General features: G+C 41.2%; 3 protein-coding genes across 5 annotated transcripts; 1 reads left to right on the top strand and 2 right to left on the bottom strand.

The window, feature by feature from the left end:
• Window positions 1-32: 32 nt before the first annotated feature.
• LOC106139187 (exocyst complex component 1) lies at window positions 33-11,944 on the bottom strand. Of its 3 annotated transcripts, none has more exons than XM_060945652.1 (14): window positions 11,847-11,944; window positions 11,494-11,601; window positions 10,553-10,709; window positions 10,240-10,466; window positions 9,194-9,499; window positions 8,898-9,011; window positions 8,604-8,684; window positions 4,503-4,687; window positions 4,063-4,336; window positions 3,863-3,975; window positions 3,545-3,716; window positions 1,870-2,050; window positions 725-849; window positions 33-468 (listed from the first exon to the last, which is right to left on the bottom strand). In XM_060945652.1, exons 2-14 carry the CDS (start codon window positions 11,581-11,583, stop codon window positions 370-372), a joined length of 2,124 nt encoding a protein of 707 aa, XP_060801635.1. In that variant the 5' UTR covers window positions 11,584-11,601; window positions 11,847-11,944; the 3' UTR covers window positions 33-369. The 3 variants fall into 3 exon arrangements, with proteins under 3 accessions (XP_060801635.1, XP_060801633.1, XP_060801634.1); XM_060945650.1 differs by having other exon boundaries at window positions 11,749-11,887; XM_060945651.1 differs by having other exon boundaries at window positions 11,745-11,866.
• A 2,152-nt stretch (window positions 11,945-14,096) lies between these two features.
• Window positions 14,097-14,823, top strand: LOC106139196 (prefoldin subunit 2). Its single transcript, XM_013340587.2, has 2 exons — window positions 14,097-14,380; window positions 14,490-14,823. The coding sequence occupies exons 1-2, from the start codon at window positions 14,241-14,243 to the stop codon at window positions 14,776-14,778; spliced, it is 429 nt and encodes a 142-aa protein (XP_013196041.1). The 5' UTR covers window positions 14,097-14,240; the 3' UTR covers window positions 14,779-14,823.
• Window positions 14,824-15,013: 190 nt separating this feature from the next.
• LOC106139194 (molybdenum cofactor biosynthesis protein 1) lies at window positions 15,014-26,024 on the bottom strand. The gene is given in 10 exon segments (XM_060945373.1): window positions 15,014-17,565; window positions 17,568-17,715; window positions 19,355-19,465; window positions 19,869-20,007; window positions 20,353-20,416; window positions 20,866-20,950; window positions 21,428-21,591; window positions 21,784-21,951; window positions 24,580-24,845; window positions 25,763-26,024. Coding segments are annotated over 9 exon segments (1,689 nt in total). The 5' UTR covers window positions 24,797-24,845; window positions 25,763-26,024; the 3' UTR covers window positions 15,014-16,972.
• Window positions 26,025-26,153: the final 129 nt, after the last annotated feature.

The raw sequence follows: 26,153 nt of genomic DNA, 5'->3' as shown, positions 1-26,153 counted from the left end.
TTAACAAGGTTTTCGGAATTAAAAATAAAGTATACTTTTACTCAAAATAATTTAATAAACAATATACTTTTTACAGGTCATCTATTCTATAGGCATATAATAACAATAAAGCATGTATCATACATAATCATAACTTTGTAAATATGTCTTATAATATGTATTAAATATGTGATAGCCAATACTAATATAAAACATCTTAGTTCATCATAACAATGATTGTAAGATCCAAGCAGTTAATTTCTCACGACCAAACTGGACTCCCAGGGAGTGTTCCACTGTACTTCAATCAATCCAATGTGTAATGAGTGAAGTCAGTGGTCCGGTAGCCACGGCGCTTCAATAACTTTATAAATAATGATGCGTGTGCGGTCAGTGCTCGCGCGCGATGTCGGAGAAGGCGTCTAGTATGTCCTGCGTGCTCAGCGGCAGGGCCAGCCCCGCGCCCGGGTAGCACGCCGCGATGCGGGACTGGAAACATTTATCATTTAATTAATACATATAGATATATATAGCGTCAGTGGTCGAATCGGTAAGGTGCCCGGTTAAAATGCCTGATGCGCAGAAAGCCACAGGTTCCAATTCCACCTCAGCCATGTACCAAGTAACAATTCCAAAGTTATGTGCATTAGTTTGAATACTAACCGATGGTCTTAGACTAAGGGAATAGATTGTGAGGAAACCTGCACATTCAGGCAAGTGGACGGGTAACACGAGTAATGTGTACCTGCAGCGCGGTGTGCTGCGCCAGGAACTCCTCCTGCAGCGCGCGCCACACCACCTGCAGCAGGCCGCCCTCCTCGCTCAGCTGCTTGTCCACGGTGCGGTACAGCCGGTGCAGCGACTTGCGGACTGCCACGCACAAACAGTAAATGCAGCCTCATTCATTACGTTCTCTAAAATACAAGGCCTTGGAAAAATAAAGTCTAGTGCTCGCAATTCTAAACGTTTTTCCTATCAGTACTAAAACTACGTTACGACTGTTTTCGTTCATTTAATGTCGGATTCGCCGTGATTACTTCTAATCGCGTCGCGTATCGTACAGTTGCGTTGCGACAGACAAACTTTAGCTACCTATATTTTATAAAACAGAACAGATTTTCATTTCACATAACGGTTACGATATTTAATATAAATAATATATAAATATATACGGGACAAATTACACTGATTGAGTTAGCCTCGAAGTAAGTTCTAAACATTTAAAACGCTAATGGGTAATGTTATTAATAAAGTTAATTGGTATCGCTATTCTTATAGTTTATTAGTAACGATATAGAAGGTACATAATTTAATATCGTTTTATAACGTTATAAGATTTACATTACCGATATCTCGCCCTTACCTGTATCAGTTAACTTTTTGGAAATAACGTTATTTACCGTTACCTTTAGTGTTAATTTTGCCCTATTTTACACACAACGCAATGGTAGCCGGTCATTAGAATAGAATAGATTTATTTTAAAAATTAGATACGAACATTACTAAATCTAATAATAAAACATGTACATGCTGCACAAATTATGTCAATACCATGTCAAAAAATCAGATGCATTAAAGAGGGCTTTAACTACGAGTATTATGTCAAACTCGGGCCACACATGTTTTTCATTCATATAATCCTCCGCGCTATAAAAGGCTTTCCTACAAAGTTCGTTTTTTATGTACCTTTTGAATTTTCTATCAACAACACTTTTTGGTAATTTATTACAAAATCTTATACAATTAATCAGAAATGACTTAAGCCAGCCGCTGCGCTGGGACAACAATTATAACTTTAAGACCGGACACCAGCTCCAGAAATTGATATAGGTAGGTATTTCGCTTAACAGTCACAAAATATAAATCGATCAATGTGGTGGCTCCGCCTACCTTCGTGCGCGGGGTACATGGCCAGCAGGCGGCGCAGCTCGTGCTTGCTGTAGGCGGCGCGGAAGCCCACCTCGTCCTCGCGCACGCCGCGCGCCACCGCCTCCGCCACGCCCTCGAAGAACGTCGCCAGCTTCTCCAGCGGCCGCCCGAAGTACGTCGTCACGTAGCTGCGCAGCGCCTCCTGGACAGCGCGCCCATGTCAATCTCGCATCCCCTTCCTACATCCTCTGCTTCACTCACATCTTTTGGATTGTCAAATACTGATTAAGCTGAAGTGGAAACGATTATATGGAACCTGAATAATAACTGCCCGGCTTAGTGAATTAATATAAATAATCCTCAGCTTAAAATAATTCAAAGGAATCTTTCCCAGATAATTCAAAACTGCTGTAGTTATACCAATAATATAAGCTGGTAATAAAAACAAAGTCTCGATGTACCTCACATCCCATCTACGATTTCAAAGTTATTTGAAAAAATAAATATAACAGATTAATTATTTGGGAAAATACAGATTATGCTAGTGCTGGCTGTACACTGACCTTGTACCGGCTGCGGCAGGCGAGCCGCGCGGGCTCCAGCGCGGGCACGCGGCGCGCGGCCAGCACGCCCTGCAGGCGGTGCTAGTGCTGGCTGTACACTGACCTTGTACCGGCTGCGGCAGGCGAGCCGCGCGGGCTCCAGCGCGGGCACGCGGCGCGCGGCCAGCACGCCCTGCAGGCGGTGCTAGTGCTGGCTGTACACTGACCTTGTACCGGCTGCGGCAGGCGAGCCGCGCGGGCTCCAGCGCGGGCACGCGGCGCGCGGCCAGCACGCCCTGCAGGCGGTGCTAGTGCTGGCTGTACACTGACCTTGTACCGGCTGCGGCAGGCGAGCCGCGCGGGCTCCAGCGCGGGCACGCGGCGCGCGGCCAGCACGCCCTGCAGGCGGTGCTAGTGCTGGCTGTACACTGACCTTGTACCGGCTGCGGCAGGCGAGCCGCGCGGGCTCCAGCGCGGGCACGCGGCGCGCGGCCAGCACGCCCTGCAGGCGGTGCTAGTGCTGGCTGTACACTGACCTTGTACCGGCTGCGGCAGGCGAGCCGCGCGGGCTCCAGCGCGGGCACGCGGCGCGCGGCCAGCACGCCCTGCAGGCGGTGCTAGTGCTGGCTGTACACTGACCTTGTACCGGCTGCGGCAGGCGAGCCGCGCGGGCTCCAGCGCGGGCACGCGGCGCGCGGCCAGCACGCCCTGCAGGCGGTGCTAGTGCTGGCTGTACACTGACCTTGTACCGGCTGCGGCAGGCGAGCCGCGCGGGCTCCAGCGCGGGCACGCGGCGCGCGGCCAGCACGCCCTGCAGGCGGTGCTAGTGCTGGCTGTACACTGACCTTGTACCGGCTGCGGCAGGCGAGCCGCGCGGGCTCCAGCGCGGGCACGCGGCGCGCGGCCAGCACGCCCTGCAGGCGGTGCTAGTGCTGGCTGTACACTGACCTTGTACCGGCTGCGGCAGGCGAGCCGCGCGGGCTCCAGCGCGGGCACGCGGCGCGCGGCCAGCACGCCCTGCAGGCGGTGCTAGTGCTGGCTGTACACTGACCTTGTACCGGCTGCGGCAGGCGAGCCGCGCGGGCTCCAGCGCGGGCACGCGGCGCGCGGCCAGCACGCCCTGCAGGCGGTGCTAGTGCTGGCTGTACACTGACCTTGTACCGGCTGCGGCAGGCGAGCCGCGCGGGCTCCAGCGCGGGCACGCGGCGCGCGGCCAGCACGCCCTGCAGGCGGTGGTAGTTCTCCAGCCGCAGCACGGCGCGCGGCGTGCGCGGGTGCTCCGCCTGCGCGATGGCGCTCAGCATGCCCGCCCCCAGCGACACGTACCTGCCCTCACACACACGCTCATGTTGTACCAAACCCAAAAATGTGTAAAAAAAAATTATGTTATCAATTTAAAAATCAATTGTTACTTTGTATCTTTAAGTGAATCACGGACGTGCTCTAGTGAATAATAAACTGGAATTTCTCACCAGCGGTCGAGGTCGGCGCGCCTGGAGCGCGCGAAGATCTCCTCCGCGGCGGCGCTGAACTCCTCGAACTCCGCTAGGAAGCTCAGCAGACCGCACTTGGGGCGCCGCGCCGCCTGCGCACACATACACACACATTCGAACATTTCTTCATCATTGCTTACCAAAAATGTTCAAAGTAAGGAAGTATTAAGATGGCTCACCTGCCTAACGGCATCGGGGAAGGCGGCAATCCGTTCTGCTATAAACTTGTCTGCGCCGCGCTTGGCCACCACCGCTACTGCCGCCAGCGCGCCACGAGACCACCGCGCCTCGCCCCCCGCAGCCCCCGCGCCGCCCCCCGCAGCCCCCGCGCCGCCCCCCGCAGCCCCCGCGCCGCCCCCCGCAGCCCCCGCGCCGCCCCCCGCAGCCCCCGCGCCGCTCTCGGCCGCGCCCAGCACGCGACGACCGACGCACGCTAGCGCGCGCATCGCGCCGCTATTATATTTGTATAATTTAATTGCTCAATTTAACGTAATAAACAAAACAGTCGAATTTTATGATAAATATGAGAAAAAATAAAACAAAATAGCAATCAGAATCAAATGACTTCTGTTCCCTCTATTTGTATTTAAAGGTGTAGGTACTATACAAAGAGTCTCACTATTGGTCCTGGCGCTCGATGTGCGCGACGAGCCCGACCAGCTCGGCCTCCAGCTTCGGGAACAGCTCGGCCATGAGCCGGCGCGCCTCCGCCCCCGCCCCCGCCCCCGCCGCGCCCCCCGCACCCCCCGCCACCCCCGCGCGCCGCGACCCCGCGTCCGACAGCTCGCCGTCGCTGCCCTCGCCCTGTATATTTGTGATACCCTAAATCAGTCTTTTATAAATTACTGCATGCCAAATGCATCTTTTACCCAAATTATTAAGAGAATTAATAATGTAAATTTAAATAATAAATCCACCATAGTAATATTAATTGGTGATAGTTTTAAAATTGGCAGGAAAGATATAATTAACTGTTTTGAATCTTTGAATAAATTAAAAGTTAACCAAATAATTTTATGTGCTTTTCCATATATGAGTTGCCAGTCTCCAAAACTTAATAAAAACATTCACCTACTCAATAATGTTATGCATTCGTTGACATGTCGTCACAGTGACAAATTTGTGTTTTTTGACACAAACAATTTCATAGGTGATTGTTTTAAGACCAATGATAGAATATTTCTATCCAGATACCATAAGAACAAAATTGCTACATTGGTAGCTAGTAATATTAATGTTTGGATGAGTTTACATTGTAAGCGAAATATTAATTATAAGTTGACTACAGAATTGCCAACTCTGTGTGATGGTAACTCTGTTGACTTGACAGTTAATTTAAACTGCACACTCAGACAACGGGAAACCCTCGAGGGTTAAGAATTATCCATCAAAATATACAAGGTCTTCCCGGCAAAGAATTAGAAGTACAACTAGTTTTAGAAGAATTAAATGTGGACATTTTATGTTTGACTGAGCATTGGCTCATGGAGGGGGAGATGATGTTCAGCCTAAACAATTATAATATTGTGAGCTGCTTAAACAGAAAGTCTGCAATTAGAGGTGGGTCTATGATATTTATCAAATGCGGTCTTCGCTGTAAAGAGCGAACAGACATAACCAGACTTTCGGTTGAGCGGTGTGCCGAAGTGACCTGTGCCGAGCTAGATCATCATATAATTGTTTGTGTGTACAGTCCCCCAAACAGTGAATTTAAACAATTTTTAAAAATAATGGATCAAGTGTTACATGTTACCTCAAAATGTAATAAAAAATTAATTATTTGTGGTGATTTTAACATTGACATTTTAGTTAAATCAACCGTTAGTATACAATTTATTAATTTGTTTAAATATTATAATTTAGAGTATGTTTTTTTCGAACCAACCCGAATAACATCTACATCTGCCAAGTGTCTGGATAATTTTTTTTGCAATAATCTTTATATACGGAAATCAATTATTCACAAATTGCCCTCGGATCACACCGGTCAATATGTTACCTTTGAGAAAGAGTCCTTAAACAATTTAAATAATGATAAAATTATGTGTAGACCTCTTTCTTCCAAAAACATAAGAAAATTTAAAATAAACATTGCAAATCAATTAAATACTTTAACATATTCTGGAAATAATCCTAATGAACATTATAACAATTTATTTGATATGATTTCTGCTGAATACTCAAAAAGGTTCAAGCAGAAACAAGTCAATATTCGTAATAGATTACAGTTCAGTGAATGGGCTACAGTAGGTATTCACAAGAGTAGGAATAAGTTATATGACTTATATGCCCAGAAACAATACAATTTTGACCCCAGTTTTGTAGAATATGTCAAAAATTATTCAAAATTATTTAAAAAAGTTTGCAGGCAAGCCAAGTCTTTGCACATAAGTAGTAAAATAAACAACGCACCAAATAAAATTAAAGAAACATGGAACATTATTAATAAAGAATCTGGCAAAATCAAAGATAGAGACAGTATTAAACAAATATCATCCGGTAACAAAAGTATTTCTAAAATTCAGGACATAGTAAATGCTTTTGATAATTTCTTTGCAAAAATCCCTGTGGAGCTAACTTCTGACGTTGACTCTTGTCCATTGCGCGCTGAAACCCTACTTAATAATAACACAACTCCCATCAAATCTGTCTTTAAATTTAAATATGTTAACTCTGATAATATATTAAAGGCGTTCAAACAACTTAATTTGAAAAAGTCTGAAGACCATTGGGGTATGTCTGTTAGTATCATAAGTCAAATCATAGATATTATTGCATCTGATCTAGCTTTTATATTTAATGAATGTATTGATGAGGGTATTTTTCCAAATTTAATGAAATGTAGCAAATTAATACCTCTATTCAAAAAAGGGGAGAAAACAGTCCTTGGCAATTATAGACCTATTTCTATATTGCCAGTTTTGAGCAAGGTGTTTGAGAAGATGATGCTTAATCAAATGCAACAATATTTTAAAATCAATAACATTTTCCATTCCCAACAATATGGGTTCACTGCCGGGAAGTCCACCACTGATGCGGGAGTAGCACTTGTTACTCAAATCTATGACGCGTGGGAGAGTTCACAGGATTCAGTTGGAGTCTTTTGCGATCTCTCTAAAGCATTTGATTGCGTAGATCATCAGACACTTTTGCGTAAACTTCGTCAATATGGGTTTGACCACAAATCAACTAAACTAATGGCATCCTATTTGACTGATAGGCTTCAAACTGTAGATATTAATGGAGTAAAGTCAAGCGGATCAAGCGTCTCAATGGGTGTTCCTCAGGGCTCAATTTTAGGACCATTCCTCTTCTTGGTATATGTCAATGACCTGCCTTTTATGGTGGAAAAACAGGCGGGTATAGTGCTGTTTGCCGATGACACTTCTTTAATATTTAAATTAGATCGCCATAGCGAAAATGTAAGTTCGGTTAATAATATACTGTCGGCCATATCTATCTGGTTCTCAACCAACAATCTTCTTTTAAATGCTAATAAGACCCAATGCATTAAATTTACCCTTCCAAACGTAAGGCAGGCCAATACTGACATAACACTGGAAGGCCAGAAATTAGAATTTGTTGAAAATACAAAGTTTTTAGGAATTATAATTGATGCAAAGCTACAGTGGGGTGCTCATATTTCTAAACTATCCAATAGACTTAGCTCTGCCGCTTATGCTGTTAGGAGGATCCGACAATTGACAGATGTAGCTACAGCTAGGCTTGTTTATTTTAGCTATTTTCATAGCTTGTTATCTTATGGTTTACTTTTATGGGGTAGCGCGGCTGATATACAAACTATTTTTATAATTCAGAAAAGGGCCGTTCGCGCAATTTACGGCTTAGGACCAAGAGACTCGTTAAGACAACTCTTTAAGAAAATAAACATACCTACAGTAGCGTCCCAGTACATTTTTGATCTTATAATGTATGTTAGGAAAAATACCTCTTTTTTTCAAAAAGTTAGTGCCACAACTGATAGAAATTTACGTAATAAACATAAATTAGTCATGCCGTTTCATAGGCTTAGCAAAGTCAGTAAATCATTTATGGGGAACTGTATACGATTTTATAATAGGTTGCCGGAGTCTGTTCTTGATATGCCCAACCGAAAATTCAAAGAGTATGTAAAGAAAGTACTTTGTGGGAAGGCTTATTATAGGACTGATGATTACCTTAATGATAAAAACATCTGGCTCGAGCTTGGCACAGGAACCTCGTAATTAATTGTAGTTTAATTTGAACTTAAATCAAAATTTCAGTACACTCTGTACATAAATCTTTTTAAAATTGGCAATCCATAATATATATATATATATATATATATATATATTCTTTTTTCAATATTAAATCTCATAAATATATAAATCTCCCGTGAACAATGTATTCTCCCGTCCACATTCTATTCTAAGTATAATTTAATATTGTGAAGTTGACGTTGTTGATGAAAATGCTGCAGTGCAGTTTGTTACCGCTTCTTCTGCACTGACGCCTTGGAAGCGGCAGTAAACTTAGTTTTTAAGTAATTTATTTGACGTCAACCAAGTTGTTACACCATACGACAATTATTAAGCGATATAATAATATCCTATAATAATGAATAAAAATTTTGAATTTGAATTTGAATTTGAATATAGCAACACACTTCGCGTTCAACCAATTCAAAACAATGTTGTTGATCCTAGATATCCTTAACGAATATAATCAACAAACTCACCTTGACATCGACGTCCAAATAAAAGAATTGCGCACAAAAATCTTGTTCGGCGTTGCAGAGATTTTCGACGAATGTTAATACCTATTAAATAAATAATAAAGTTATACGCTACAGAAATATAAGATAGTAAATATAGTTTTTATGTGATAATACTATAATAACAACAACAAATAGTTATTTCGGTTTCTTGGTTATCTTTTAGTGTCGATCTGCCTTGATTGGTATCAACGTAAAAATTAAGTATTAAAAGAAATGTATGTGGATCTGTAGGTTGTAAGTAGATAATAAACGTACCCCGTCCAGTAGAGTGTCGGCCTGCTCGCTGTTGTTAGCGAGCTGCGCGCGCGCACCGTCGCAGGCGGCGCGCGTCTCGCGCTCGTACACGCGCGACCACGTGCTCACGTACACCTGCGGGCGCGGGTGACTCGTGGTGATCGTACAATCATTTCATGTTCCTACAAAAGTTCTTACTTCTTTCAACTATTGGTTCTCGACACAGGAGTGTCTTCGTGGAAACAATCTAGCCCACTCAATCTTGGGTCGAAATATTTGAGAGATAAAACAAATTACAATAGTAGCAGAAGACTTACCTTGGCGAGCCCGTCGAAGGCCTTCTCGTCCATGTCCTTGAGCCAGCGCATGAAGGGCGCGTACGGCAGCAGGTCGGCGTGGTGCGCGCGCGCCTCGTTGGCGAGGTGGATGAGCGCGTTGTTGAGGTGCCGCGCCAGCGCCGCCGCCAGCTGGTCGCGCGCGCGCGCCAGCCGCCGCAGCCGCTCGCGCGCGGCGGCCAGGCGGCGCCGGTGCGGCGGCTGGCGGGCCGCGCCCCGCAGCGCCGAGCGCAGCGCCGCGGCGGCCGCCAGCGCGCGCGCGCGCCCCTCCGCGCTGCCGAGCGATATCTGCGCACGACGCGCCCAATAAATGCTATTTTAGAACGTTTGTTCACATTCAAATTCATATTCATTTATTTAAAAACAATGCACATTGTATCCATAAAAACACATTATTGAAATTCAAATTTCATATAATTTTACATTAATTAATCTAAACAATGCATTTTCTCGTCCACATTTCTAAGTTTGGATAGTTGTGAAGTTAATGTTATTGAAGAAAATGCTGCAGCGGCAATAAACTTAGTTTTAAGTAATTTATTTGATATCAAACAATTTTGTGAAACCAAAAGATGTGACAATTATTAAGTGATAAGAGGTTTCCCATAATATTGAAAAAAAAAATTGAATTTGAACAATCCTATACATATAAGTAGGTGTAGTCATTAGGTACAATTTTATTAATTAAAAGTTCAACATTTAAAATCAGAGTATACCCAAAAACTGAAAAACATTTAAATAAAATCGTAAATATTGATAACTAGAGGCCGCCCGCGATTTAGTCCGCATGGAAACCCTATCAATTCCGCGAGAACTCCGGGATAAAAAGTAGCCTATATGTTATTCTGGGTCTTCAGCTACCTACATACCATTTTCATCGTAATCGGTTCAGTAGTTTTTGCGTGAAAGAGTAACAAACATCCTTACTGACATCCTGACATATTCACAAACTTTCGCATTTATAATATTAGTAGGATAGCCAAATTCATTTCAAACTAAAACAAAGGAATAACTGCACCACAAGTCACCTCGGCCAGATCGTCGAGGTCCCGGAGCGGCGGCGGGTCCAGCCACTCGTAGATCTCGGCCAGCTCCCGCAGCAGCGCGCGCGCGCCCGCGTCGGCCCGCGCCGCGCCCGAGCGCGCCAGCACGGCGTCGGGCGCGCCGCGGGCCAGCGCCGCGCAGCGCCGCACGCGCGCCGCCAGCTCCGCGCCGCGCGCCGCGCCCTCCTCCAGCCGCGACGACAGGCGCGCGCCTCAAATATATCATGTATCAATGTAGCATACAATGGTAGACCAAATAAATAAATTAATAGTATTAGCATTATGAATGTAACCTTACCGGCGCCCCCGCCCTCGGTGGCGGCGGCGAGCATGCCGGCCACGTTGAGCGCGTCGAGCCTCGCCACGCGCTCGCCGAGGCGCCGCACACGGCGCTCCGCGTCGCCGCCCTCCGCCTCCTCCTCCAGCAGCGCGCCCAGCGCCGCCTCCGACAAGTCCTGCCGACAAACAAAAGATGCTAACAGCCTGATTACCTGACTTATTACCACACAGCCTAAGCTGCTGAAATTTGAAATTAGGAATGAGAATGTAAGTTGCAGATCAAGGTTATACTAGCAACACATTTTATACTAAAGTCATAATTGACACAAATTTACCATATGTCATTACTGCATCATTAGCTTAGTAATTACATCAAAGATACAAATCATGAACACCTTGACTTAGGTGACTATCAGTATTCTTGACAATGTAAAGAAATATTATTTAACGCAAACAGAAATTAACACTGACCAATATGATCCTGGCATTAACAGTGTTCACAGGAAGACTGTCTTCCTTTGACCACAGTTGGTGGAATGGGTGAGTTTACAAGTATTAATGAAAACAAATACTTATCACTTACATGCCAGAAATGGCAACAGTATTGATTTGACAACCCTTTTATGATTATATTCATACCAAAAGTATGGTCATGACATATTTTACATACCTATTTACAATATTTTCAGCATTACATAGATTTACTAATAAACTTGAGATTCTTCTTGTAGGCTATGGGCTAATGGGCTAGCATCCTGTGACAATAGAAGTATTACTAGAAGGATGTTGAATGCTCTACAAAATGACCAATCCAAATTTGAACTGATATCAATTTTATGGTTTCCTTCTTAGGATCGTAGATTTCCAAAAATCGGTCATAGATAGAATGCATTATTATTTTCTTGTGAAAAAACAGTAAGACGATACGGAACAAACCACAATAAATGAAAATACACATACAGTGTCGGAGGCACTGTTGGCATGCGTGAAGGCGTCTGCCAGCTCCTTGGCGTCAGCCGACCTCTCCAGCAACACTGGCTCCTCTTTCATAGTTAATCCCCCTTGTATCTGAAAAATAAGTTACAAGGAAAGTTCACAAAAATAATTGAGACAGAGTTGTGAAACTATACCTAAGTAAAACGAAATTGTCTTCGTGCTAGCAATTATATATACTACAAACTATTAATATACCTACAATATTGAAATATTACCTACCGTCCTACAATAAGATAAAATAATTATTTAAAGATAAGCTTGTATTATTTGTTTAATTCTGTTTCTGTTTATGCTTTTTTCTCTAGGTAGGTACCTACTCTTTAGTTGGAAGTTTTCATTATTGTTTGTTGACTTTGACGTTCACAACACAACTGACGATGACAATAAATAACGTTGGCATCGGAAAATTCGTTTCGCTTCGATCTTTTAATGTTTCGTAGGTTTTTTTTCCTAAGGATAAGGTAAACGTACCTTATAATCTATACGAAGAGCAAACGAACGGTATGTACCTACCACTGTAATTTGGCTTTTAATTCTTGGTCTCATTAATCTTTGATGTATTTAATTAAGCCGTATAAAACTTATGATCATGACATTACAATAATTTAAAAAAAAAATTTAACCTAAAAATTTTGAACCCCCAATATTATTTTAACTAGGTACTATTTCAACTCAAGCATGGCAAAATTAGGCTTCAAAATCTGTTAGAGTATTTCCAACTTCATTCTTGTTAAAAACGAAAAGCTATAAAAATTTCCCTAGATAATTATGAAGGAACAATAGGCTATTTTACACTATGTAAAAAAAAATATAAAAATGCACGTATCTTATAGATTTTGTAAAAAATAAAAGAAAAACATCGATCATTATTCATAAAAGTGCAATATGGATTTTATAATTCAATTTAAAAAATCCTCTTTTTTAATCTGTTCTTCAAAAGTCGAAAACGCTATCCGCCATGTTGGGTACTGACGTGACGTCATACTTTTAGTAAACAAATATCGAATCGAAAACATATTGATGATGTCAGGCTCTGTTTATTTTGAAATTTTAAAATTTCTATCACGTTTTTGGGTTTTTACTCTTTAATAATTTAATAGAATCATGGAAGACGGTTTTCTGAAAGCAGACAATATAAATCTACCGAGGATTAATACGTTGATGGTTTCTCATTTTAATATCACTTGGCAGTGGAATCCACAATTTTTCTGGTGTTTTTATACTTGTATTCTTGCATTCAGGAACAAGACACCAACAATATGTATTGTAATTCATTATTACAAAAATCTTTTTACTTTAGTCTTACGTAGAGCCGTATTGTTTACTAAAAGTATGACGTCACGAGTCAAAACAGCATGGCGGATGGCGTTTTCGCGCGAAAATACAAAATCATAAATAATAAATCGTTTTTAGAGCACTTTTCGGCTTCAAAAAATTTTAATAAAAATTCTATAGGTATAACACAGTCTCAGGATTGATTTAAAACAGTTTTCAAAAAAGAGTGTAATAGCCTATTTTATAGCTATTGTTTTTTTTTTATTTTATTGTTTTTCGAAAACATACATTCAATCATATGGTCTACCTTGTGAGGTAGAAATAGCCAACAGTTTTGAAAATATTGAATAGCCACGTTCAGCTAATTAACGCTTAATGATAGAATTGAGATTCAAAGAGTGACAGGTTCCTAGCCCATCGCCTAAAAAATAATCCCAACTTTGTAAGCCTATCCCTTAGTCGCCTTTTACGACATCCTTGGGAAAGAGATGGAGTTGTCCTATTCTTTTTTGTATTGGTGCCGGAAACCACACGGCACAAAACATGTCGATTCAATTATTGCCTTATTAAAATAGGACGTACAATTTATCCTCCTGCCACCATTCTACCACACCAGTAAACGCTTCATCATTAAGTTATCGTTTGATCCTACTATCCTTATTACGAAATCTGCGAAGGAATATATTTGAATCTCAATAACATCATTATGTTATCCAGCTGAACGTAATTTTGGAGTATTTTCTAGACTGTAAGCTCTGTCAAGGGAATAATGTTACAAGGGATAAATACTTCATAATAATATACAAATATATACATACATTAATAGTCACATCTATATCCTTTTGCGAGGTAGACAGAGCAAAAAGTCTTGAAATGATAAAAAGATCACTTTCAGATATAATGACGAAAAATGATGGGATTAAGATTCAAATAGTGACAGATTACGAACCCCTTGCCTACAAAAAGGTTTAAAACGCGAAGCTCAAGACCGAGCGTCTTAAGTCAGCCTACAAAAAGAATCCCAAGTTTATTAGCCTTTCCCTTAGTCGCTTTTTACGGCATCCATAGAAAAGACATGGAGTGGTTCTAATCTGAAGTACCGGGAATCACACCGTAAAAATAATTACCAGACAATTAATTTAATAACAAACCAAACTTTTTTATTAAAATCCTATCCAATTTTATATCATGAATATACGTCAATACACCCTTTATTTCACTGATTTCACTCATGTTTTATGTAGCTAGAAAGTAACACATATTTCTATTTTACTTATGATTACTGATTTTTTAACTTGAGTTCAGTTGGCAACACTTTCCTATACCGAAATGACAATCAGAATATGAGATGAATTCAATGGAATTTGATGATCTTGAATATTCGCACATGAATCAGTTATTTATTTTGATTTAAACTCGCAGAAAAACCAGAGATAATGGCTAAACCCGCACCCTCAAAAGGCGGCAAAGGAAAATCTGGTGATGAAATTTTCAGCGGATTCCAAAACCTTCGAAGCGAACAAAGGCAACTTGCGAATAAAATATCAGAATTGGAAATGGATCTAAACGAACACAAGTAAGTTTGAATACCCTAACCGTAAATTTTTCAATGTAGCAATTTATAAATGTAGTTTGTATGGTCCACCCTACTCTAACTGAATTAAAATATTGGGTTATTCGGGTAGGATCGTTATCGAGACTCTGAAGGGTGTAGAGGGAAGCCGCAAGTGCTTCCGGATGGTGGGCGGCGTGCTGGTGGAGCGAACGGTGGCGGAGGTGTTGCCGGAGTTGGAGAACAACCGCGAGCTGCTCCCAAAGGCGCTGGCGGCGCTGCAAGAGCAACTCACCAAAAAGGGGCAGGAGATCAACGAGTACATCGAGTGCCACGACATCCGCGTGCAGCGCGGCGGCGGCCCCGAGCCCGCACAGGACGCGCCTGCCGCCAAGACCAACGTGCTCGTGGCCAGTGGGTGACCACACTCACACGATTTATATTAATAAATTAACACTTATCTTTTAGCCTGCTTTATATTTAATTTTATAATAATATATCAGATAGAGCATTTTATATCAATATCGTTATTCATATAATTAAGAATTGATTCATTTATGAACCAGCAGCCACTTGAACCTACCGTGCAACTATATGGTCATAGCGTGGTTTTAAGACTTGAATCTTATATGATATTGTTCCACAAATAAAACAATATTTTCAATACATACTAACGAAATTTATTCATAGCACCATCAGTTTTTGTTAATGTGTCACCTTCCATGGGGCTTTGAAGCCCTTGCAAATTATTTATTATATGTGATAAGTATTGAATACTCTTTAGCTATAGCAAATGTGCAGTTCTACATCTATGTAATGAGTACATAAATGAATTGATGTAGATAAATACATTCATGTACATAAAAAAAGTAACACATTATTCAAATTAACCTATAAAGATTACTTTTAAACCCTTCTTAATTACAAATAAAATGATAATGATCATTATAACTGTATGTTGATAGTCTCCAGAGCAAGTAGAATGTCATACATACATACATATCATCACGTCTATATCCCTAATAGTGGAATGTCATTTATGAGTATCACAACCTTTCACTGAAACTTATCAACTTAGTCTTGTGATTGATAGTATAAACTCAGTGGCAGAGCAGTCCAAGTGCGGGCCCACTTATTTATTTAATGAGATGAATTTCAAGAGTTTTTAATTCAACAACTTGTTGTGGACCCGCTTTCTAATCCTGCTTCTTAGAAGAACCTATTGCAGTGTCAACCATAAGTTTAGTAGAACAAGATTTTTGTTTGAAGTAGGTGTTTGAATTTTCATAATCACAACAAAACTTAGGTAAATTGTAAGTAACATACTGAATTTCATGATTTTATCTCTTACACACTTAAATGATCCTACCTTATAAACAAATAGTTTTACCTTACAAAGCTTAATAAAATTGTGCTTAATAAAATGACTTAGTATAATAAGTGCGTTTACAATACCCTGTTTATAAGGTCCTTAACCAAAATAGGGCTAGGACTAGGAGTATGTACATATATTATAAAAGTTACTTTGTAGTTACAATTTGGGACAGGGGATATAGTAACAGTATATAAGTATTTTTAATTTAACACAGCCATGCCGTCACATTTTATCTAGACATTGACCAGTAGTTTAGGTTAAAAATTTAATCAATCGTTTCTTATTCTTATAGACACTTTATTATCTATTTTGTGGGCTAGGTACATTACATAGAAAACAATATATATGTCATTGAAAAATAATAAGAACCACAGATTCTTAAATTTCCTAGGAAAATTATAAACTTTCGTAGGGTTCTAATCTAGACATGAATTATATTATTTTACGTCCACATTTCCGTAAATTTTTAAATTTAGGTAACATAATAAGAAGCATTATCCAAACGACAAAGTGTTTAATGTTGCTACTGTTTTGAAACTGTAAAAATAGTTTTATTTTGTTACTTACTAAAGTAAACCCATGACGAGCGACATAGAAACTACCACTGCCAACATCGACCTATCAGAGAGCTGTGTTTTATTTGTCCTATTTTAAAGAACCATAAATGAAAAAGCTTGTCTGTAGGTTATTGTTCGAAACGTTTAGCATCTCTCGAAAGGATATCCGTAAGTTTATAAATTTACCATGAGTGGTCGCAAATGTGCGCGTAAGATAATACAATTCATCTCTCGTTTAGTATCCTACGAAAGTTTATAAATTGCCTAGGTAGTTTATTAACTTGCGGTTCTTGTGTTATTTTACGGTGACATATATCGATTTATACGACGCATAAATAGGCGTGGCTTTCATTTTGTGGCTGACGCGAAAGAAGTATGTAGGCATCGTGGCCATGGAGAGGCGTGACTTTTGGTTTTATGTACGACGCAGTTTCGAATTTGGTATAGGTATTTTTCTAGGTGTTACGGTACGACATTACATGCTGTACTTAAATATGTAATATAAAATAACCTTAAAAATATAAAATTATAATGATAAGAAGGATACCTTGTATCATCCTTTTCTCTGTACACGTGTATTACAGTAACTTTAATCCATATACAGTAGGTATGGTGTAAAAATACACAACAAGGGGAAGGGGATTAGACATGAGAAAGGTCGGTCAGCGCGAAAGTTTCGCTCCGTCACGATTCTGGTTCCGGTGGCGGAGCGGCGGCGGGCGCGTCCTCCTCGTCGGCGGACGCGTCCTCCTCGTCGGCGGGCCAGGCGCTGCGGCCGCCGGACTTGTGCAGCAGCCGCAGGTCCGTGATGCGCATGCCCTTGTCCACCGCCTTGCACATGTCGTAGAGCGCGAGCGCGGCCACCGCGGCGCCCGTCAGCGCCTCCATCTCGGCGCCCGTGCGGTGCCGCGTGCGCACCTCGCAGCGCACCTCCAGCGCGCCGCCGCGCCCCGCGGGCCCGCGCGGCAGCCGCACGCGCACGCGCACGCAGTCCAGCGGCAGCGGGTGGCACAGCGGGATGAGGTCGGCCGTGCGCTTGGCGGCCAGCACGCCCGCCACCTGCGCCACGCTGAGCGCGTCGCCCTTGGGCAGCGCGGCGTCGCGCAGCAGGCGCAGCAGCGGCGCGCCCACGCGCAGCCGGCAGCCCGCCCGCGCCGCGCGCGCCGTCACCGGCTTGCGGCCCACGTCCACCATGCGCGCGCGCCCGCGCCGGTCCAGGTGCGAGAGGCGGCCGGTGCAGTAGGCGCGCGCTAGCCGCCGATGAGGATCATGGGCCGGTGCGGCGCCCGCGCCAGCGCGGCCATCCCGGCGTGGCGCGGCCGCTTGTTGCGCAGCGCGCGCCGCACCAGCGCCGCCAGCTGCTCGTCCGACTGCTGCGCGCGCATCGCGTCCCGGAGAGACACCTCCGCACCGCCCAACAGGCACACCTGCCCAAATACATACAATATTATGCAATACTATTTATACGTATTTACGTATTTATTTATATTCCAGGAGAACCAACAGCTTTTGTTTACAAGTTTAATTTCTTTTTCTTAGTTAAACGTACACAAAGGTACATAATCAATATAGCTGTACGCATCACACACAATATACAGTCTACAATAGCAGAAAAGATACGAAGGTACGAGGGCGGTTTGAAAAATTGTCGGCCCGTCTAAGAAAACTAAGAAAGAAAAATAAAAATATTTTTTTCTTTATTTATACAAAAAAATATTTTTATTTTTCTACATAATCCCCTCTTGTCTCAATACACTTATTTCATCTATATTCTAGGGCTTCTATGCCACTCTTATAGGCCGATTCTTCCAACTCGTCGAAAAAACGTTCCGCCTCAGTTATGACCTCTTCATTTGTGGAAAATTTCTTTCCAGCCAGGTGTTTCTTTAAATTAGGGAACAGATAATAGTCCGATGGTGCTAAGTCCGGTGAATAGGGGGGATGGTTTAATACTACAAAACGCAGTTCATGGAGTTTAGCCATTGCAACAACTGACTTGTGCACTGGTGCATTATCCTGATGAAAAGGATTTTTTTTTCGCCAATCCCGGGCGTTTTTAACGGATTTGATTGAGAACCCTATAGTGTCACTTATCTCTCGCACTTTTAAGGTCTATCCGCACACAACAGTGCCGACACGTGACCGACAGATCCGTGAAGGCCTATCCGCACATGACCGTGCCGATGTACCGAACAGTGAATTTGCAGCAGTCGTGTCGGCACGTGCCGGTACTTAAGTCTCTTTATGCAAGCTCGTCGGATTCTGATGCTCTTGAGCTAATGATTATAAACATTTGTAAAATTTTCGAATTCATGGATACAAATGCGTCAAATACTTTAAGACCTGCCATCCACCTCTCTCCCCGTTGGTTTTTATAATTACGATAAATTTTAGCCCATTACGATCATGGTTGCACATCATGGAAACATATACATTTAGACGGTTGTATATCTATATGTTTCCTTGTTATGTGTTTCCTCACTGCAAGGGTACATAACTCAGAAAAAGTCATTGGTGGAGTAGGAATTATCCTCCTGTGCATCACATATTTTTATTCAAACACCCTAAATATTCTACTATCGACGCTCAGAATCAGAATCATTTAATCCTTGATTACAAAAATATAATATTTAAATGGTAAACAAAATTAAAAAATGCAAATATGTAGGTATTCGTTATCTATATTTTTCAGTTGCTTGCATAATTTGAAAGAACATAATTAACGAAGTTTCCGCCGACATCGAACTCAGCGAAGCGGAGAGCTAGTCACGGCCGCCCGAGCGCCCGCCTCGTGGCGGAGGAAACATTATGTCGGGCGGTGTAGCGTAGCCGCACATGAACACACGATACAATGACTAGGATATTACTGCAGTTAAAACACATTCTAATTCCAGACAAATACCTTCAAATATCATGTCTACCAAAATCTCTGACTCTCATCTTTGTGAGTTCTCAGTTGCACAGTCTACCTAAATGTATTCTATTCCGGCAAATCACATTTACAATGAGCAGTATATCGCCACCGGTATGGCACATTATCGAGTGGATGTAGTTCGCAATGCTGACCTTGAGATTCCCGTCGGCGGTGAGCCGCAGGCGGTTGCAGGAGGAGCAGAAGGCCTGCGTCATGGACGCGATGAACCCCACGCGGCCCGCGTAGCCCTCCACCTGCCACACCTGCTCCAACAAACCAATACAGTTCACGGAAACTTTAAAAATTATGTAAGGGAATATTTTGTGTATAAGTTAGGTAGGTACTTATCGTTCAAATACAATTAATTTGTTTAATGTTCGAGGCCACAGGAATTTTTAATGTCGTTTCTGTATTCGTAGGTATATCACATATTGTGTGTATCTATTCAGCTACTTGCCACCTGTTCAATGTTCGCTGTTTTTAGCTTTTTACCTACGAGTGCTACAGTCACTACCTACATAGGTAATTAGATTCGCCAAAATTGTCTCGCGACCGTGAGCCTTAAGGCCTTTGCCTGAATTTTCATGAGTTTACAACGGCGTGTCGTGTGAAGAAACATTCGAGCTTTTCCTTAATTTGAAGCAATCTATAGAGGAGTAGTGTTACCCGCGCCGTGTCGCTGGGCCGCGGCGCGCACGGGCGCAGCGCGGGGAAGGCGCGCAGCACGGCGCGCAGCGCGGCGCGGTACGGCACGAGGCGGTCGCGCGCCCACTCGTTGCCTGCGAACGGCATGAACTCGATGAACCTGAGGATTAGTAGCAACCCGACGACTCATCATTCTAGGAACTCGTCATCAGCATTGATAATACTAATTACCTACTAGGCCTAAAAAATAAAGTATGACATGAGAGAAATGTAATGACGAGTTGTGAGAATGAAGAGTTGTGAAAATGAGTAGCGAACAGGAGTTGCGCATGCGTGTTATAACGAGTTGCGTTTTTGGCGAGTTGCTATTAATCCGAACATGTGCCATCATGGACAAATGTTCAGTGTTTAGATATGACTGGGAAAAACACAAGCTTCTATTTTCAACATTATAACGACGTGACTTTCTTTACATGTTTCTAGTTGACCTGAAACAGCGACTCACCGCACTTCCACCTCTCGGTCGCGCGTGTATTCCACGAAGTCTACAATTTCATCTTCGTTGAAACCTGAAATCCACACTAATATTATAGAAAAAAAGTATTTTCGCTTGTACACACTCATAATACCTAAAGAGAAAAGATTTGCATTTTTGTAGGTGTCTTTGTCGTTATAAAGAGAGAATAAACTCAAACTACTGGACTGATTTACAAATTTTGCACGGGAGTAGAATAGACCTTCTGTTTCCTCTTCTGGTCTGATATTACTATCGAAGCCCCGCGCAAAACCTAGTAACAAAAGAACTCAAAACTACTGGACCGATTTTGACAAAATTTGACACAAAGATAGTAAGTTAACTATTTGCTTACTTATTTTAACTTTTTCTGGAAATTACCACAGTAATGGGAAGAACGAGCGGAACTGCCGTTATCAGCTGTACAAGATGTAATTGAGCAACTTAAATAAGTATATATATCCCTACTGCTGTGAGAAGTATTGTAATACATGATGAGCTCACCCTTCATGAGCACGGTGTTGATCTTGACGGGCCGGTAGCCGAGCTGCAGCGCCAGGTCGATGCCGGCCAGCACGCGAGACAGGCCCTGCGCGGCACCACAATATTACACGCCTAATTCATCAAGATTTCTATTGAGTCCTGCATGGAACGCGTGGTTCGAACTGTCTATCACCAAGATGTGTGGGTAGGCTTTTGCCAAAGAGGAGCATAGGTACCTACTTTTAAGAGTCAGTCAAATGATGCCATGGCTGCATTCAACATCGTATACAGTTTTAATTTTTGGACTTATAAATTACTAGCGACCCGCCCGGCTTCGCACGGGTGCAAAATTCGGAAAAAATTATACATAAAAACCTTCCTCTTGAATCACTCTACCTGTTACAAAAAACCGCATCAAAATCCGTTGCGTAATTTTAAAGATTTAAGCATACAGACAAACAGACTAAAATAGCGACTTTGTTTTATACTATGTAGTGATTAAGTAGTTATTTCATCCCATTTTGTCAGACCGTTGATCGTTGATGACGTCACACCTTCTAAACCAGAAGTAGAGACACTATACCTGGCGGCGCGACATCTGCTCGTAGCGCTCCTTGCGCAGCGAGTCCAGCGAGATGTTGAGAGCGGCGAGCCCCGCGCGCTGCAGCGCCGGCAGCCGCCGCGTCAGCACCAGCCCGTTGGTCGTCATCGACACCGAGCGGATGCCCGGGATCGCCGTTAGACCCTCTGAACAAGGATCACTTATATCTTAGATGCTTCTACATCATCTATTCAGAAATTATGAATGGACAAAAACAAACTAGATACTTAATTACATAAGATAACCAAAGTGGGCTTCCATTGTGACATTGTTAATTAAATTTGCCAAACTTAAACAAAAATAAGTAATATAAAGTGTATCGTAAGCGTGGCACGTACGCACGATGTCGGCGAGGTCGGGCCGCAGCGTGGGCTCGCCGCCCGTCAGGCGCAGCTTGTCCACGCCGAGCGCCGCGAACACGCGCGCCAGCCGCAGCGTCTCCTCCGCCGTCAGCAGCTGCCCGCGCGCCGACAGCGGCACGCCCTCCGCCGGCATGCAGTACTGGCCTGTACCACAAACATTACACCTCTACCACTCTCTGCTTTGACACCTAGGCACCCAAAAAATGCTACCGATATTTTTATTTTTAGTTTCAATCATGAACACAAAGAAAGAAGATGAAGGATTACATTTATTAATATAGTTCCTCTGAGAATGAATTTCTAAGTAGAACTAAATATAATAATAGAAAATTAACATGTGGTACCCAGCACTTAAGAAAAAGATCACTCCATCTCTCTTCCATGAATGTTGAAAAGGCAATTAACAAAATATGCACATTGAACTAATGCAAACTGCCATGCTGGTCTTTGAGTGGAGAAAATTAAGCGTGTGCCAGCAGTGTCTCTTTCCATGCAGATTGTAAAAGTCAAAGGAAAGTCCTATTAACTGTGGCTTTCTGAATCTCAATTTCATCATTAAGCCACACAACTTAATGTGACCTTTCAGTCTTATTTATTTAAGGTTGACACAAGGACAATTATTATCAAGGTACTTATTTTTTAGAATTGATTACAACCTTTATTTGCTTTTGATAAGGGTTTACAAAAGGATTAAAAGGTATTTCAGTATTTTCAAGACTGTAAACTTTGTCTTCTTGTATGATGTAGACGTGATTAATGTATGTACCTACGTATTCATTCATAAAATCTCTATATCCCTTGCGGGGTAGAAAGAGCCAGCACTCTTGAAAGACTGACAGGGCACATTCAGCTGTTATGTATGTATTTCTGTTACGGAAGGTGTAGCATAAAACACGTTTCCTCCCGATGAACAGCACTGTAGCATGCAAATATTATACTCTTACACATAAGGCAAAAAAAATCACTAAATAAAATGATTTATTTCACGAATAATACGAGTACACTGGTAGTAGTACACCTCTTATAATATTTGGCAAAGAATTTTTATATAGCAAAATATAATCTGGACAGTCACCATTTCAAATACAAAGGAAAAAGAAATAGTATAATATGAGCAAAAAGCTAACAAGAAACATATGAGTTGAAGATCATTCAACTCGTCTTATTATTGTATTCCATCCAAATAAATATCAGAATCAGGTTGATGATTTAAGAATAAGCATTAAGCCTCATGAGCATGCGACCGAAGTGATTGTGCATGTGTTATGGTGCACACGGTCGAAGGTGCAATCAAATGTGGCGGCTGACTTGCCTGTTGCAGTAATTCTTCACTTTGACTACTACACTACTTGAGTAGTAGTCAAGGAGAAGAGTGACTCGAGTTTGGTATGAACAAGTGCAAAATACAAAAATTTTAATGCATTGGGATTTTGTACATCTCTAGAATATAATGATATTCTTATGTAAATTAAACTGTAAATGTTAATCTCATATTAGTCAATATTAATTTATGATAAAACTGCTTTGATAAAATAATGATACACATTTATCCCACCCATAGACAAAACCAACATTTATATGTAATAAAAATGAAATCAAATTAATTTTGATTAAAAATCTAATTGTCCATCAGTTTGTTAAATCTAATATTGACTATAATATGCAATTAACATTTACAGTTTAACTGACATAACATACATACATACATATCGTCACGTCTATATCCCTTGCGGGGTAGACAGAGCCAACAGTCTTGAAAAGACTGAATGGCCACTTTCAGCTATTTGGCTTAATGATAGAATTGAGATTCAAATAGTGACAGGTTGCTAGCCTGTCGCCTAAAAGAAGAATCTCAAGTTTATAAGCCTATCCCTTAGTCGCCTTTTACGACATCCATGGGAAAGAGGTGGAGCGGTCCTATTCTTTTTAGTATTGGTGCCGGGAACCACACGGCACCCAATTAGAAAAATACTTGTATTAGAAGAGGACCACTCCATCTCTTTCTCATGGATGTTGTAAAAGGCAAAGGCATAAGCTTACAAAGTTGGGATTTTAGATCAGCTAGCAACCTGTAACTATTTGAATCTTAATTATATGTCTTTTAAGACTGCTTGCTCTGTCAACCCAGCAAGGGATATAAAAGTATACATAAATTTGACAAACAGGCTGTTAAAATGAAACACAACTTCATTGGATAGTAGGTAGTACTGGCTGGAAAACAAATTAAATTAAAAAATAGGAACAAAAAATTGATTATTAGCGCCAAACCATATTTAAAGTTCATGTTTATTGTTTAGTTCAACTTATTGTTTTTCTTATTTAAAGTCCTTTTAACTTGAATAGTTAGTTCATCAATGCATATTGTAAAAATACTTAAGAATGTTGCAATAATACAGTGCAATTTTCATATTCTGCAGTTTTCTTCACAACTCCTACAAATCATTTTTTTAATCATATTTTAAGAAATATGTATGTATATTTTGTGATATGAGTTCAATAAACATAAATAAATAAATAAAAGTTTAAATTTTTTATCTATTGTGACAGATAGAAATAATGCAAACATCATTAAAATATAAAAAGATAATAGACTATCAGTAGGTACATAGGTCAAGTAGTCATGACCCCCCCCCCCCCCCCCCCCCCCCGAAAGTTGAATATAGTAATGAATGGACTCCAGGCTCCCATCCCACGCTGGATACCACTAGGAAACTGAATCAGGCTGATGATGAAGTGAAGACTGTCTAATATATATACGGCATCATTACTTACAGCGTAAATTGCAACGTTCCGTTAAAGATATACGTAAATAATTGTGGCGACGTCCCATCAAATCTACTAGCGGAGCCAACAGCTCTTGGTTCTCCACGGCCGTCGGGGCAGGCACCACATTGCTGTTGCACAGTCTGACGGGCAACAACACAGGACCCAAAGCATCTGTACCCGACACCAGCCGCAGCCCCTTGCTAATTACACTTGAACGTAACATAACACACACTGAACACGTTTGGCTGGATCACTAAAAGTAAACAATAAAATAGGAATGTGAAAAAAAAATCGATTATGGAAAAAATCGATTTAAAATCGATTTTTTAAAAATAAAAATCGATTTTTATACGCGATTTTTTTAAAATTAATAATCGATTAATAATCGATTTTTATAATCATGCAATAAATGCACTCCGACATTACGTTTTTGTCTTCTGGCTTGGAGTTCAGAACGCGAACTGCCAAAGAATACTATCATAGCTCCATAATATTACATTAATGCCATCTGTGCATTCTTTCTGTGCTTTTAAAACAGTTTAGATGATTCATTTAATCAATCAAATAGTGTGGTTCCCGGCACCAATACAAAAAATAATAGGACCACTCCATCTCTTTCCCATGAATGTCGTAAAAGGCGACTAAGGGATAGACTTATAAACTTGGGATTCTTTTAGGCGATGGGCTAGCGACCTGTCACTATTTGAATCTCAATTCTATCATTAAGCCAAATAGCTGAACGTGGCCATTCAGTCTTTTCAAGACTGTTGGCTCTGTCTACCCCGCATGGGATATGGACGTGACCATATGTATGTATGTATGTATTTAATCAATCATTCTCTAGATGGAGTTAGTCGATGAACAGTATTTTACCGACATTCGGTTGATATGTTATTGCTGAAAGTTCCTTTTATTAAATTTGATTGATAAAAACATTAATTTGTGTTGATTATACAAGAACTTACTGTTTCTGTTGTTTATTTTTTATGAATAAATCTATTGATATAATGTATATGGCGTTTATTTTGACAATAATTGAAAAATTAGGAAAAAATCTATCAATATAATAAAATCGATTATTTTCTTAAGAAAAATCGATTATTCATTAATCGATTTTTCATACTTAAAAAATAAATCGATTAGATAAAAATCGATTTTTTATCAGCAATGTCACATCCCTACAATAAAAGTAGGTAAGTAAAATTGGTAAAGTTATTATCACGTCATGACATGACCATGATAATATATTTACGAAATAAAGCGACAATAGATATCTGTGCGATTCAGTGGTTTATCAAAATGTTAAAATTATCAATTCAAAGTTCGCTCGCTCAATTCAATTAATACTATAATGCCGCTATTAGACTATTTGATAATAAGGTAAGATTGTCTTCGTCTCAAAATGAATAGTGCAATAAGAGTTAGACAGTTAGACTCTGAATTCCGATTGCAGGATAGGGCTCGACGAATCTAACTGTCGACAAGTTTGAATGTCGAATAGTGTAATAAGAGTAGATAGTTAGATCGCTATCAGTCTGTGATCGCTAGACCTAAAAAAGTACCGATAAAATGCATGTATT

This window comes from Amyelois transitella, chromosome 8, assembly GCF_032362555.1.
Source record: "Amyelois transitella isolate CPQ chromosome 8, ilAmyTran1.1, whole genome shotgun sequence".
Taxonomy (NCBI): domain Eukaryota; kingdom Metazoa; phylum Arthropoda; class Insecta; order Lepidoptera; family Pyralidae; genus Amyelois; species Amyelois transitella.
The sequence above is the reverse complement of the archived record's forward strand: the minus strand, read 5'-3'. Positions and strand labels throughout refer to the sequence as shown.

What these genes read in the sequence shown, in the direction of transcription:
- LOC106139187 (XM_060945652.1), bottom strand. Translation starts at nt 11,583, where the DNA reads ATGAAAGAGGAGCCAGTGTTGCTGGAGAGGTCGGCTGACGCCAAGGAG. An exon ending in CCTTCGACGGGCTCGCCAAG is followed by an intron (nt 9,012 to 9,193) that starts GTAAGTCTTCTG and finishes CCGCGCCCGCAG; the next exon opens with GTGTACGTGAGCACGTGGTC. An exon ending in CGCGCCGACCTCGACCGCTG is followed by an intron (nt 3,717 to 3,862) that starts GTGAGAAATTCC and finishes GTGTGAGGGCAG; the next exon opens with GTACGTGTCGCTGGGGGCGG.
- LOC106139196 (XM_013340587.2), top strand. Translation starts at nt 14,241, where the DNA reads ATGGCTAAACCCGCACCCTCAAAAGGCGGCAAAGGAAAATCTGGTGAT. An exon ending in ATGGATCTAAACGAACACAA is followed by an intron (nt 14,381 to 14,489) that starts GTAAGTTTGAAT and finishes TTATTCGGGTAG; the next exon opens with GATCGTTATCGAGACTCTGA.